Source organism: Salmo salar, unplaced genomic scaffold (genome assembly GCF_905237065.1).
Source record: "Salmo salar unplaced genomic scaffold, Ssal_v3.1, whole genome shotgun sequence".
NCBI classification, from domain to species: domain Eukaryota; kingdom Metazoa; phylum Chordata; class Actinopteri; order Salmoniformes; family Salmonidae; genus Salmo; species Salmo salar.
Genome location: NW_025547990.1, coordinates 240,001 through 254,191, shown reverse-complemented (window position 1 = coordinate 254,191; position 14,191 = coordinate 240,001). Strand labels below are relative to the sequence as shown.

General features: G+C 38.6%; 1 protein-coding gene across 2 annotated transcripts in view; it reads right to left on the bottom strand.

Moving 5' to 3' along the window:
- Nucleotides 1-380: 380 nt before the first annotated feature.
- LOC123732559 (low affinity immunoglobulin gamma Fc region receptor III) overlaps nucleotides 381-14,191 on the bottom strand; it is a 37,181-nt gene continuing 23,370 nt past the window's right edge. For both annotated transcript variants that reach the window (XM_045711825.1, XM_045711826.1), the window contains 4 exons: nucleotides 13,594-13,674; nucleotides 13,426-13,483; nucleotides 13,000-13,042; nucleotides 381-411 (listed from right to left, as the gene is read on the bottom strand). In XM_045711825.1, coding sequence (XP_045567781.1) covers nucleotides 13,039-13,042; nucleotides 13,426-13,483; nucleotides 13,594-13,674 — 143 coding nt within the window. In that variant the 3' untranslated portion in view covers nucleotides 381-411; nucleotides 13,000-13,038. The remainder of the gene's footprint in view (nucleotides 412-12,999; nucleotides 13,043-13,425; nucleotides 13,484-13,593; nucleotides 13,675-14,191) is intronic.

The following is a 14,191-nucleotide window of genomic DNA, read 5'->3' as shown; positions in this document are numbered from 1 at the left end:
TACAACTTTCCTTCTGTTAGTAGTAATGAAGCCTTTACATCATTCATCATGGACATAACACTACAACTTTCCTTCTATTAGTAGTAATGAAGCCTTTACAACTGATACTGTCAGCTGGTTCCAGTCAGTGGTGTCTGTATGTTCTCATGATATACTGACTCTAACTCTGTTGATGGAGGTCAAGATCACATCTAAATACAGATAAACGACTCTAACTCTTGTAACATCTGTTGATGGAGGTCAAGGCTGCAGCGTCTAAAGATAAGTGTGTTGGTGTGAAAAGGGAAGGAGGGAGAGAGAAAATAAGAGAAATGAGAAGTAAAGAGATGGACCGACAGGGTTGTGGTTTTTCACCGCTGCTGAAGAGAGCATCTTTTTCCACCCACCATGACGTTCTGATGAACAGGGTCACTAGGTAAAGAGAGAGGAGAGAGAGATGAGTGAGGGACAGAGGAGCTGATCCAGTCTACTACAGTGAAGACCTCCAACACCACAGGAACAGTTATACACCCCAACAGGTCTCAGTGTTTAATGTGTAGTTAGATACATTTATACACCCCAACAGGTCTCAGTGTTTAATGTGTAGTTAGATACATTTATACACCCCAACATACAGTCAAATTATAATGACTGATTCAATCAGGTGTTTGACTTGTGTTTTAAGTGTTTAGAACTCTGAATGTACATCATACAGAATACGTACAGTTGAAGTCGGAAGTTTACATACACCTTAGCCAACTACATTTAAACTTAGTTTTTCACAATTCCTGACATTTAATCCCAGTAAAAATGTCCTGTCTTAGATCAGTTAGGATCACCACTTTATTTCAAGAATGTGAAATGTCAGAATAATAGTAGAGAGAATTATTTATTTCAGCTTTTATTTCTTTCATCATATTCCCAGTGGGTCAGAAGTTTACATACACTCAATTAGTATTTTTTTTTTAATTGTTTAACTTGGGTCAAACGTTTCAGGTAGCCTTCCACAAGCTTCCCACAATAAGTTGGGTGAATTTTGTAACTGATTCAGGTTTGTAGGCCTCCTTGCTCTCACACACTTTCAGTTCTGCCTACAAATTTTCTATAGGATTGATGGCAGGGCTTTGTGATGGCCACTCCAATACCTTGACTTTGTTGTCCTTAAGCCATTTTGCCACAACTTTGGACGTATGCTTGGGGTCATTGTCCATTTGGAAGACCCATTTGCGACCAAGCTTTAACTTCCTGACATATGTCTTGAGATGTTGCTTCAATATATCCACATCATTTTCCATCCTCATGATGCCATCTATTTTGTTAAGTGCACCAGTCCCTCCTACAGCAAAGCACCCCCACAACATGATGCTGCCACCCCCGTGCTTCACGGTTGGGATGGTGTTCTTTGGCTTGCAAGCCTCCCCTTTTTCCTCTAAACATAACGATGGTCATTATGGCCAAACAATTCTATTTTTGTTTCATCAGACCAGAGGACATTTCTCCAAAAAGTACGATCTTTGTCCCCATGTGCAGTTGCAAACCGTAGTCTGGCTTTTTATGGCAGTTTTGGAGCAGTGGCTTTTTCCTTGCTGAGCGACCTTTCAGGTTATGTCAATATAGGACTCGTTTTACTGTGGATATAGATACTTTTGTACCTGTTTCCTCCAGCAACTTCACAAGGTCCTTTACTGTTGTTCTGGGATTGATTTGCACTTTTTGCACCAAAGTATGTTCAGAACGCGTCTCCTTCCTGAGCGGTATGATGGCTTCGTGGTCCCATTGTGTTTATACTTGCGTACTATTGTTTGTACAGATGAACGTGGTACCTTCAGGCATTTGGAAATTGCAAAAAGGATGAACCAGACTTGTGGAAGTCTTCAATTTTGTTTCTGAGGTCTTGGCTGATTTATTTTTATTTTCCCATGATGTCAAGCAAAGAGGCAATGGGTTTGAAAGTAGGCCTTGAAATACATCCACAGGTACACCTCCAATAGTGTATGTAAACATCTGACCCACTGGAATTGTGATACAGTGAAATAATCTGTCTGTAAACAATTGTTGGAAAAATTACTTGTGTCTTGCACAAAGTAGATGTCCTAACGGACTTGCCAAAATCTATAGTTTGTTAACAAGAAATGTGTGGAGTGGTTGAAAAACGAGATTTAATGACTCCAACCTAAGTGTATGTAAACTTCCGACTTCAACTGTACGTACCCATTCAGACTAAAATAGACCTGCTGCAACAGTTAGTAAAGGGAAGAAGAGGGAGGTACATGTACTCTGTGCGTTTGTGTGTGTTTTTGTTTCTCTGCATGTATGTCTGTGTGTGTGGCTCAGTTTGAGTGTCTGTGTCCTGTGTGGCTCAGTTGGTAGAGACTGGTGCTTAGAAAAGTACAAAAATGTATCCGCTCACTTCTGTAAGTCGCTCTGGACAAGAGCGTCTGCTAAATGACTCACTACTGTAAGTCGCTAAATGACAAAAACATATCAAAATACATGTAAAATGTGTGACAGAGGGACAGAGGCGTTTAACAATGGGTGATGTTGTTCACATACAGCTATAACCTCAAACAGACACAGATATCCTGCTCTGATAAGTCCCTATGTGTGTGTGTGGGGGGGAAGCCTCTATTTTTACTAATGCTTTCAGTTGTACGCCTAGTTTCCTGAAACGGGTCACATCTGTTGTAAGGACATTTGGCTTGGTGACTTTGGGTATTTTGAGCATCATGTTATTTTTTATTTTTTGTATTTATTTATTTATTTCACCTTTATTTAACCTTATTTAACCTTATACTGTTTAAATGTCAGCCACCAGACCAGAGCATCATGTTATACTGTTTAAATGTCAGCCACCAGACCAGAGCATCATGTTATACTGTTTAAATGTCAGCCACCAGACCAGAGCATCATGTTATACTGTAAATGTCAGCCACCAGACCAGAGCATCATGTTATACTGTTTAAATGTCAGCCTCCAGACCAGAGCATCATGTTATACTGTTTAAATGTCAGCCTCCAGACCAGAGCATCATGTTATACTGTTTAAATGTCAGCCACCAGACCAGAGCATCATGTTATACTGTTTAAATGTCAGCCACCAGACCAGAGCATCATGTTATACTGTTTAAATGTCAGCCACCAGACCAGAGCATCATGTTATACTGTTTAAATGTCAGCCACCAGACCAGAGCATCATGTTATACTGTTTAAATGTCAGCCACCAGACCAGAGCATCATGTTATACTGTTTAAATGTCAGCCACCAGACCAGAGCATCATGTTATACTGTTTAAATGGAACCAGTTACTACCATTTGGCTCTACTGGCTTTCTTCTGGGCCCACCCATAACCACAGCCATACTCTGGACCTGGTTATTACCAAGGGGCTTTCTACTGGGCCCACCCATAACCACAGCCATACTCTGGACCTGGTTATTACCAAGGGGCTTTCTGCTGGGCCCACCCATAACCACAGCCATACTCTGGACCTGGTTATAACCAAGGGGCTTTCTACTGGGCCCACCCATAACCACAGCCATACTCTGGACCTGGTTATTACCATGGGGCTTTCTACTGGGCCCACCCATAACCACAGCCATACTCTGGACCTGGTTATTACCAAGGGGCTTTCTATTGACATATCCTCTATTGTTGATGTTGCTTTCTCTGATCACCACTGGGGATTTTTACTACCTTGTTGCCAGTCCAAACGTTAATGAAATAAAAACATTGTAAATTAAGGGCAAACATTGGTGCATAGCTCCAGTAAAGTTGAGAAAGAACACATCCAAATGGAGAGGCCCTTGGATGACTGAGGAAACTAATACATTAAAGAGAAACTGCAGAAAGGCAGAGTGGATTTGGATGAAGTCAAAGTTGCAGGTCCATTATGATATTCTGAGAGAGAATCATATATAACAAGGCCATTAGAAATGAGAGAGCATCATATATAACAAGGCCATTAGAAATGAGAGAGCATCATATATAACAAGGCCATTAGAAATGAGAGAGCATCATATATAACAAGGCCATTAGAAATGAGAGAGCATCATATATAACAAGGCCATTAGAAATGAGAGAGCATCATATATAACAAGGCCATTAGAAATGAGAGAGCATCATATATAACAAGGCCATTAGAAATGAGAGAGCATCATATATAACAAGGCCATTAGAAATGAGAGAGCATCATATATAACAAGGCCATTAGAAATGAGAGAGCATCATATATAACAAGGCCATTAGAAATGAGAGAGCATCATATATAACAAGGCCATTAGAAATGAGAGAGCATCATATATAACAAGGCCATTAGAAATGAGAGAGCATCATATATAACAAGGCCATTAGAAATGAGAGAGCATCATATATAACAAGGCCATTAGAAATGAGAGAGCATCATATATAACAAGGCCATTAGAAATGAGAGAGCATCATATATAACAAGGCCATTAGAAATGAGAGAGCATCATATATAACAAGGCCATTAGAAATGCCAGATGGGCTCATTTTACTAACTTGATCGATATTAATCAGAATAATTAGAGAGTGCTCTTCTCCACCATTGATGGCCTGATAAATCCTATGTGAACTTTCCTCCACATCTAAATGTGATGAGTTTACAGCATATTTCAGAGATAAGATAACCAACATTAGACTGGGTATCAGTCAAGACCTGATGAGAAGTCTGATGATGTGTACTATGTGTACTATATGCAAAGGCAATATGGATTTATTTTCCCTGGTTGACACAGGCATGGTCAGGAAAATGATATCACAATTTTACCCTTCCATTCCAATCTGTTTTTTGTGCCCACCAAAGCACAGAGACAACCATAGTTAAAGTGGTAACTGATCTTAGAGCCATCACAGAGACAGTCTTAGTTAAAGTGGTAACTGATCTTAGAGCCATCACAGAGACAGTCTTAGTTAAAGTGGTAACTGATCTTAGAGCCAACACAGAGACAGTCTTAGTTAAAGTGGTAACTGATCTTAGAGCCATCACAGAGACAGACTTAGTTGAAGTGGTAACTGATCTTAGAGCCATCACAGAGACAGTCTTAGTTGAAGTGGTAACTTATCTTAGAGCCATCACAGAGACAGTCGTAGTTAAAGTAGTAACTTATCTTAGAGCCAGCACAGAGACAGTCTTAGTTACAGTGGTAAATTATCTTAGAGCCAACACAGATGCCAAACAGTTCTCTGTTCTTGTAACGTTGATGTTCCGGATAGCCTCAGACAACAACATTGATGTATACGCTGATTCGGTGAGCGAGTTTATTGGCAACTGCATCGGTGATGTTGTACCCACGGTGACTATTAAAACCTTCCCCAACCAGAAACCGTGGATTGATGGCAGCATTCGCGCAAAACTGAAAGCACAAACAACTACTTTTAATCAGTGCAAGGCGACCGGAAACATGACAGAATACAAACAGTGTATTCCCTCCGCAAGCAATCAAACAAGCTAAGCGTCAGTATAGAGACAAAGTAGAGTCGCAATTCAACGGATCATACACAAGACGTATGTGGCTACAGTCAATCATGGATTACAAAAAGAAAACCAGCCCCATCGCGGACACCGACGTCTTGCTCACAGACAAATTAAACAACTTCTTTACTCGCTTTGAGGACAATACAGTCCTCAACCTGACACGGCCATCTACCATAACCTGCAGGATCTCCTTTACCGCGGACAACGTGAGTTAAACATTTAAAAGTGTTAACCCTAGCCGCGTCCTCAGAGCATGCGCAGACCAGCTGGCTGGTGTGTTTACGGACATATTCAATCAATCCCTATCCCATTCTGCTGTTCCCACATGCTTCAAGAGGGCCACCATTGTTCCTGTTCCCAAGAAAGCTAAGGTAACTGAGCTAAATGACTATCGCCCCGAAGCACTCACTTCCGTCTTCATGAAGTGCTTTGAGAGACTAGTCAAGGATCATATCACCTCCACCCTACCTGACACCCTAGACCAACTCCAGTTTGCTTACCGCCCCAATAGGTCCACAGAAGACGCAATCCCAACCACACTCCACAAACCCATCTGGACAAGAGGAATACCTATGTAAGAATGCTGTTCATCAATTACAGCTCAGCATTTAACACCGTAGTACCCTCCAAACTCGACCCTGGGTCTCGACCCCACCCTGTGCAACTGGGTCCTGGACTTTCTGATGGGCCGCCCCCACGTGGTGAGGGCAGGAAACATCTCCACCCCGCTGATCCTCAACACTGGGGCCCCTCTCCTGTACTCCCTGTTCACCCATGACTGTGTGGCCGTGCACGCCTCCAACTCAATCATCAAGTTTGCAGACGACACTACAGTGGTAGGCTTGATGACCAACAATGACGAGACGGCCTACAGGGAGGAGGTAAGGGCCCTCAGAGTGTGGTGTCAGGAAAATAACCTCACACTCAATGTCAACAAAACAAAGGAGATGATCGTGGACTTCAGGAAACAGCAGAGGGAGCAGCCCCCCATCTACATTGACGGGACAGTAGTGGAGAAGGTGGAAACTTTTAAGTTCCTCGGCGTACACATCACGGACAAACTGAAATGGTCCACCGACACACACAGCGTGGTGAAGAAGGTGCAACAGCGCCTCTTCAACCCCAGGAGGCTGAAGAAATTTGGCTTGTCACCTAAAACCCTCAAACTTTTACAGATGCACAATTGAGAGCATCCTGTCGGGCTGTATCACCGCCTGGTATGGCAGCTGCTCCGCCCACAACCGTAAGGCTCTCCAGAGGGTAGTGAGGTCTGCACAATGCATCACCGGGGGAAAACTACCTGCCCTCCAGGACACCTATAGCACCCGATGTCACAGGAAGGCCAAAAAGATCATCAAGGACAACAACCACCCGAGCCACTGCCTGTTCACCCCGCTATCATCCAGAAGGCAAGGTCAGTACAGGTGCATCAAAGCTGGGACCAAGAGACTGAAAAACAGCTTCTATCTCAAGGCCATCAGACTGTTAAACAGCCATCACTAACATTGAGTGGCTGCTGCCAACATACTGACTCAAATCTCTAGCTACTTTAAAAATTGGATATAATAAATGTATCACTAGTCACTTTAAACAACGCCACTTTATATAATGTTTACTTACCCTACATTACTCATCTCATATGTATATACTGTACTATATAACATCTACTGCATCTTGCCTATGCTGCATGGCCATCGCTCTTCCATATATTTACATGTACATATTCATTCCTTTACACTTGTGTTTATAAGGTAGTTGTGAAATTGTTAGATTACTTGTTAGATATTGCTGCACAGTCGGAACTAGAAGCCCAAGCATTTCGCTACACTCGCATTAACATCTGCTAACCATGTGAATCTGACCAATAAAATTTGATTCGAACAAACACAACATGCTACATCATTCTTAACAAACACAACATGTTACATCATTCATAACACGACATGCTACATTTCACAACATGTTACATCATTCATAACACGACATGCTACATTTCACAACAAGCTACATCATTCATAACACAACATGCTACATCATTTATAACACAACATGCTACATCATTCATAACACAACATGCTACATCATTCATAACACAACATGCTACATCATTCATAACAAACACAACATGCTACATCATTCATAACATAATATAATGTCCCGTGTGGCTCAGTTGGTAGAGCATGGTGTTTGCAACGCCAGGGTTGTGGGTTTGATTCCCACGGGGGACCAGTACAAAAAAAATGTAATAAATGTATGCATTCACTACTGTAAGTCGCTCTGGATAAGAGCGTCTGCTAAATGACTAAAATTTAAAATAATATGCTTCATCATTCATAGCAAACATGCTACATCATTCATAACACAAAATGCTACATCATTCGTAACACAAAATGCTACATCATTCATAACAAACACAACATGCTACATCATTCATAACAAATGCTACATCATTCATAACAAATGCAAAATCATTCATAACAAATGCAACATCATTCATAACATAATATGCTTCATCATTCACATCACAACATGCTACCTAAAATCCAAATTAGAGCATGACAGACGTAGGTTTACCATGTTGAGAAATAAGGTGATGAAAGAAAATCAGACAGGCCAAGGCAAACTTTTTTATTAACATAACTGGTGAATCAAAGGGAAATTCTAAATTTATCTGGAAGAATCTAAAAAAGTTAACAGGGAAAGACTATAGTAACACTGCAAAAAGACTAGAAATCATGGTGAATAACAATCTAACACAGGATGCAGTCGAAATAGCAATAGCCTTCAATTCCTACTTTATTGACTCTGTCAGGGTGCTGACACAAAACCCCTCCACTGGTTTATTGGGCTCAGAGGCATGTGCTGCTCATTGATTGACTGTATTGTAATTGTTTTTAACAACCAGGGACTGCGGTTGAAAATTAGCCGGCTGGCTAAAACCGACACATTTACTGAAACATTGATTAATGTGCACTGTCCCTGTAAAAATAACATAATTCACAACACAACAAGCTACATCATTCATAACACAACATGCTACATCATTCATAACACAACATGCTACATCATTCATAACACAACATGCTACATCATTCATAACACAACATGCTACATCATTCATAGCAAACACAACATGCTACATCATTCATAGCAAACACAACATGCTACATCATTCATAACAAACAAAACATGCTACATCACTCATAACACAACATGCTACATCAATTTTAACATAAAATGTTACATCATTCATAACAAAGACAACATGCTACATAATTCATAACACAACATGCTACATCATTCATAACACAACATGCTACATCATTCATAACACAACATGCTACATCATTCATAACACAACATGCTACATCATTCATAACACAACACAACATGCTACATCATTCATAACAAACAAAACAGCTACATCATTCATAACACAACATGCTACATCATTCATAACAAACAGAACATGCTACATCATAAAACACAACATGCTACATCATTCATAACAAACATGCTACATCATTCATAATAAACACAACATGCTACATATTCATAACAAACACAACATGCTACATCATAACAAACACAATATGCTACATCATTCATAACACAACATGCTACATCATTCATAACACAACATGCTACATCATTCATAACAAACACAACATGCTACATCATTCATAACACAACACGCTACATCATTCATAACACAACATGCTACATCATTCATAACACAACATGCTACATCATTCATAACACAACATGCTACATCATTCATAACACAACATGCTACATCATTCACAACACGCTACATCATTCATAACACAACATGCTACATCATTTTAACATAAAATGTTACATCATTCATTATAAAGACAACATGCTACATCATAACAAACACAATATGCTACATCATTCATAACACAACATGCTACATCATTCATAACACAACATGCTACATCATTCATAACAAACACAACATGCTACATCATTCATAACACAACACGCTACATCATTCATAACACAACATGCTACATCATTCATAACACAACATGCTACATCATTCATAACACAACATGCTACATCATTCATAACACAACATGCTACATCATTCACAACACGCTACATCATTCATAACACAACATGCTACATCATTTTAACATAAAATGTTACATCATTCATTATAAAGACAACATGCTACATCATTCATAACACAACATGCTACATCATTCACAACACAACATGCTACATCATTCACAACACAACATGCTACATAATTTTAACGTAAAAAGTTACATCATTCATAACAAACAGAGCATGCTACGTCAAAAAACACAACAAGCTACATCATTCATAACAAACACAACACGCTACATCATTCATAGCAAACACAACATGCTACATCATTGATATCAAACACAACATGCTACATCATTCATAACAAACACAACATGCTACATCATTCATGACAAACACAACATGCTACATTTCATAACACAACATGCTACATCATTCTTAATAAACACAACATGCTACATAATTTATAATAAACACAACATGCTACATCATTCATAACACAACATGGTACATCATTCATAACACAACATGCTACATCATTCATAACAAACAGAGCATGCTACGTCAAAAAACACAACAAGCTACATCATTCATAGCAAACACAACATGCTACATCATTCATAGCAAACACAACATGCTACATCATTCATAGCAAACACAACATGCTACATCATTCATAGCAAACACAACATGCTACATCATTCATAGCAAACACAACATGCTACAACATTCATAGCAAACACAACATGCTACATCATTCATAGCAAACACAACATGCTACATCATTCATATCAAACACAACATGCTACATCATTCATAATAAACACAACATGCTACATCATTTATAATAAACACAACATGCTACATCATTCATAACACAACATGCTACATCATTCATAACACAACATGCTACATCATTCATAACACATCATGCTACATCATTCATAACAAACACAACATGCTACATCATTCATAACAAACACAACATGCTACATCATTCATAACAAACACAACATGCTACATCATTCATAACAAACACAACATGCTACATCATTTATAACAACCACGACATGCAACATCATTCATAGCACAACCACAACATGCTACATCATTCATAGCTCATCACAACATGCTACATCATTCATAGCAAACACAACATGCTACATCATTCATAGCAAACACAACATGCTACATCATTCATAGCAAACACAACATGCTACATCATTCATAGCAAACACAACATGCTACATAATTCATAGCAAACACAACATGCTACATCATTCATAGCAAACACAACATGCTACATCATTCATAACACAACATGTTACATCATTCATAACACAACATGTTACATCATTCATAACACAACATGCTACATCATTCGTAACACAACACGCTTCATCATTCATAACAAACACAATATGCTACATCATTCATAACACAACATGCTACATCATAACATACACAACATGCTACATCATTCATAACAAACACAACATGCTACATCATTCATGTCAAACACAACATGCTACATCATTCATAACAAACAAAACATGCTACATCATTCATAACAAACACAACATGCTACATCATTCATGACAAACACAACATGCTACATCATTCATAACACAACATGCTACATCATAACAAACACAACATGCTACATCATAACAAACACAACATGCTATATCATTCATAACACAACATGCTACATCATAACAAACACAACATGCTACATCATTCATAACAAACACAACATGCTACATCATTCATGACAAACACAACACACTACATCATTCATAACACAACAAGCTACATCATTCATAACAAACACAACATGCTACATCATTCATGTCAAACACAACATGCTACATCATTCATAACAAACAAAACATGCTACATCATTCATAACAAACACAACATGCTACATCATTCATGACAAACACAACATGCTACATCATTCATAATAAACACAACATGCTACATCATTTATAATTAACACAACATGCTACATCATTCATAACACAACATGCTACATCATTCATAACAAACACAACATGCTACATCATTCATAACAAACACAACATGCTACATCATTCATAACAAACAAAACATGCTACATCATTCATAACAAACACAACATGCTACATCACTCATAACAAACAAAACATGCTACATAATTCATAACAAACACGACATGCTACATCATTCATAACACAACATGTTACATCATTCATAACACAACATGTTACATCATTCATAACACAACATGCTACATCATTCGTAACACAACACGCTTCATCATTCATAACAAACACAATATGCTACATCATTCATAACACAACATGCTACATCATAACATACACAACATGCTACATCATTCATAACAAACACAACATGCTACATCATTCATGTCAAACACAACATGCTACATCATTCATAACAAACAAAACATGCTACATCATTCATAACAAACACAACATGCTACATCATTCATGACAAACACAACATGCTACATCATTCATAACACAACATGCTACATCATAACAAACACAACATGCTACATCATAACAAACACAACATGCTATATCATTCATAACACAACATGCTACATCATAACAAACACAACATGCTACATCATTCATAACAAACACAACATGCTACATCATTCATGACAAACACAACACACTACATCATTCATAACACAACAAGCTACATCATTCATAACAAACACAACATGCTACATCATTCATGTCAAACACAACATGCTACATCATTCATAACAAACAAAACATGCTACATCATTCATAACAAACACAACATGCTACATCATTCATGACAAACACAACATGCTACATCATTCATAATAAACACAACATGCTACATCATTTATAATTAACACAACATGCTACATCATTCATAACACAACATGCTACATCATTCATAACAAACACAACATGCTACATCATTCATAACAAACACAACATGCTACATCATTCATAACAAACAAAACATGCTACATCATTCATAACAAACACAACATGCTACATCACTCATAACAAACAAAACATGCTACATAATTCATAACAAACACGACATGCTACATCATTCATAACAAACACGACATGCTACATCATTCATAGCAAACACAACATGCTACATCATTCATATCAAACACAACATGCTACATCATTCATAACACAACGTGTTACATCATTCATAACACAACATGCTACATCATTCATAACAAACACAACATGATACATCATACTTAACAACACACTACATCATTCATAACACAACATGCTACATCATTCATAACACAACAAGCTACAGCATTCATAACAAACACAACAAGCTACAGCATTCATAACAAACACAACATCCTACATCATTCATAACACAACATGCACAACATAGGGTTAGTGATACAGTGATCTGGACCTACCTCAGTCTGTACATTACGTCCCTGGATCCAGACACAGCTCTACCTAAAGGACACACAGATTACATTTGTTAAAATGGCAATATGTAACTTTTTGAGCAACCCAACAAAATCCACATAGATATTTGTTATAGATCTGTCATACTGCTTTAAAGCCAATCTAAGTAGCGGTAGATCTGTTCTTTGTGAGATATTTCTATCCTTCCCGTTCTTAAGTTTTGTTTTTGCGTCTTTTGCAAAGAGCTGAAACAATATTTTTGGTTATAGAAAACACAGCGGTTTAGATGGTACAATGTTGATCTACACTAAACACAGTGGTTTAGATGGTACAATGTTTATCTAAACTCTACACAGTGCTGCATTTGTAAATCAGAACAAAAAGTGAGGTACACGAAAAAAAGTAGACAGGGTCTGGAACGACCTTCTGACCTGTATCTCTGTCTGTCTGTCTTCACTGCTGAGTAGACAGGGTCTGGAACGACGTTCTCTGAAAGAAACACATAAACAGGTTACAACTATTGTTAAAAACACGGTAAAAACATATTATTTACTTCAGAAAGATGAGGGGAGTGTTGTTGGTCTCTCCCTTCTTCCTACCTCTCCTCCTGTTGTGTTGTCTCTTCTCTGTATAGTTGATGTCAGCATAGGTCACATCACCTGGACCAGATCCACCTGGAACTAAACACAGGAGAGAGAGAGAGGATATTAACACAGACTGGACCAGATCCACCTGGAACTAAACACAGGAGAGAGAGAGGATATTAACAGAGACTGGACCAGATCCACCTAACTAAACACAGGAGAGAGAGGATATTAACACAGACTGGACCAGATCCACCTGGAACTAAACACAGGAGAGAGAGAGGATATTAACACAGACTGGACCAGATCCACCTGGAACTAAACACAGGAGAGAGAGAGAGGATATTAACACAGACTGGACCAGATCCACCTGGAACTAAACACAGGAGAGAGAGAGGATATTAACACAGACTGGACCAGATCCACCTGGAACTAAACACAGGAGAGAGAGAGGGATATTAACAACTGGACCAGATCCACCTGGAACTAAACACAGGAGAGAGAGGATATTAACACAGACTGGACCAGATCCACCTGGAACTAAACACAGGAGAGAGAGAGATATTAACACAGACTGGACCAGCTGAGAGAGGATAGTCTGAGTGTTATTCAG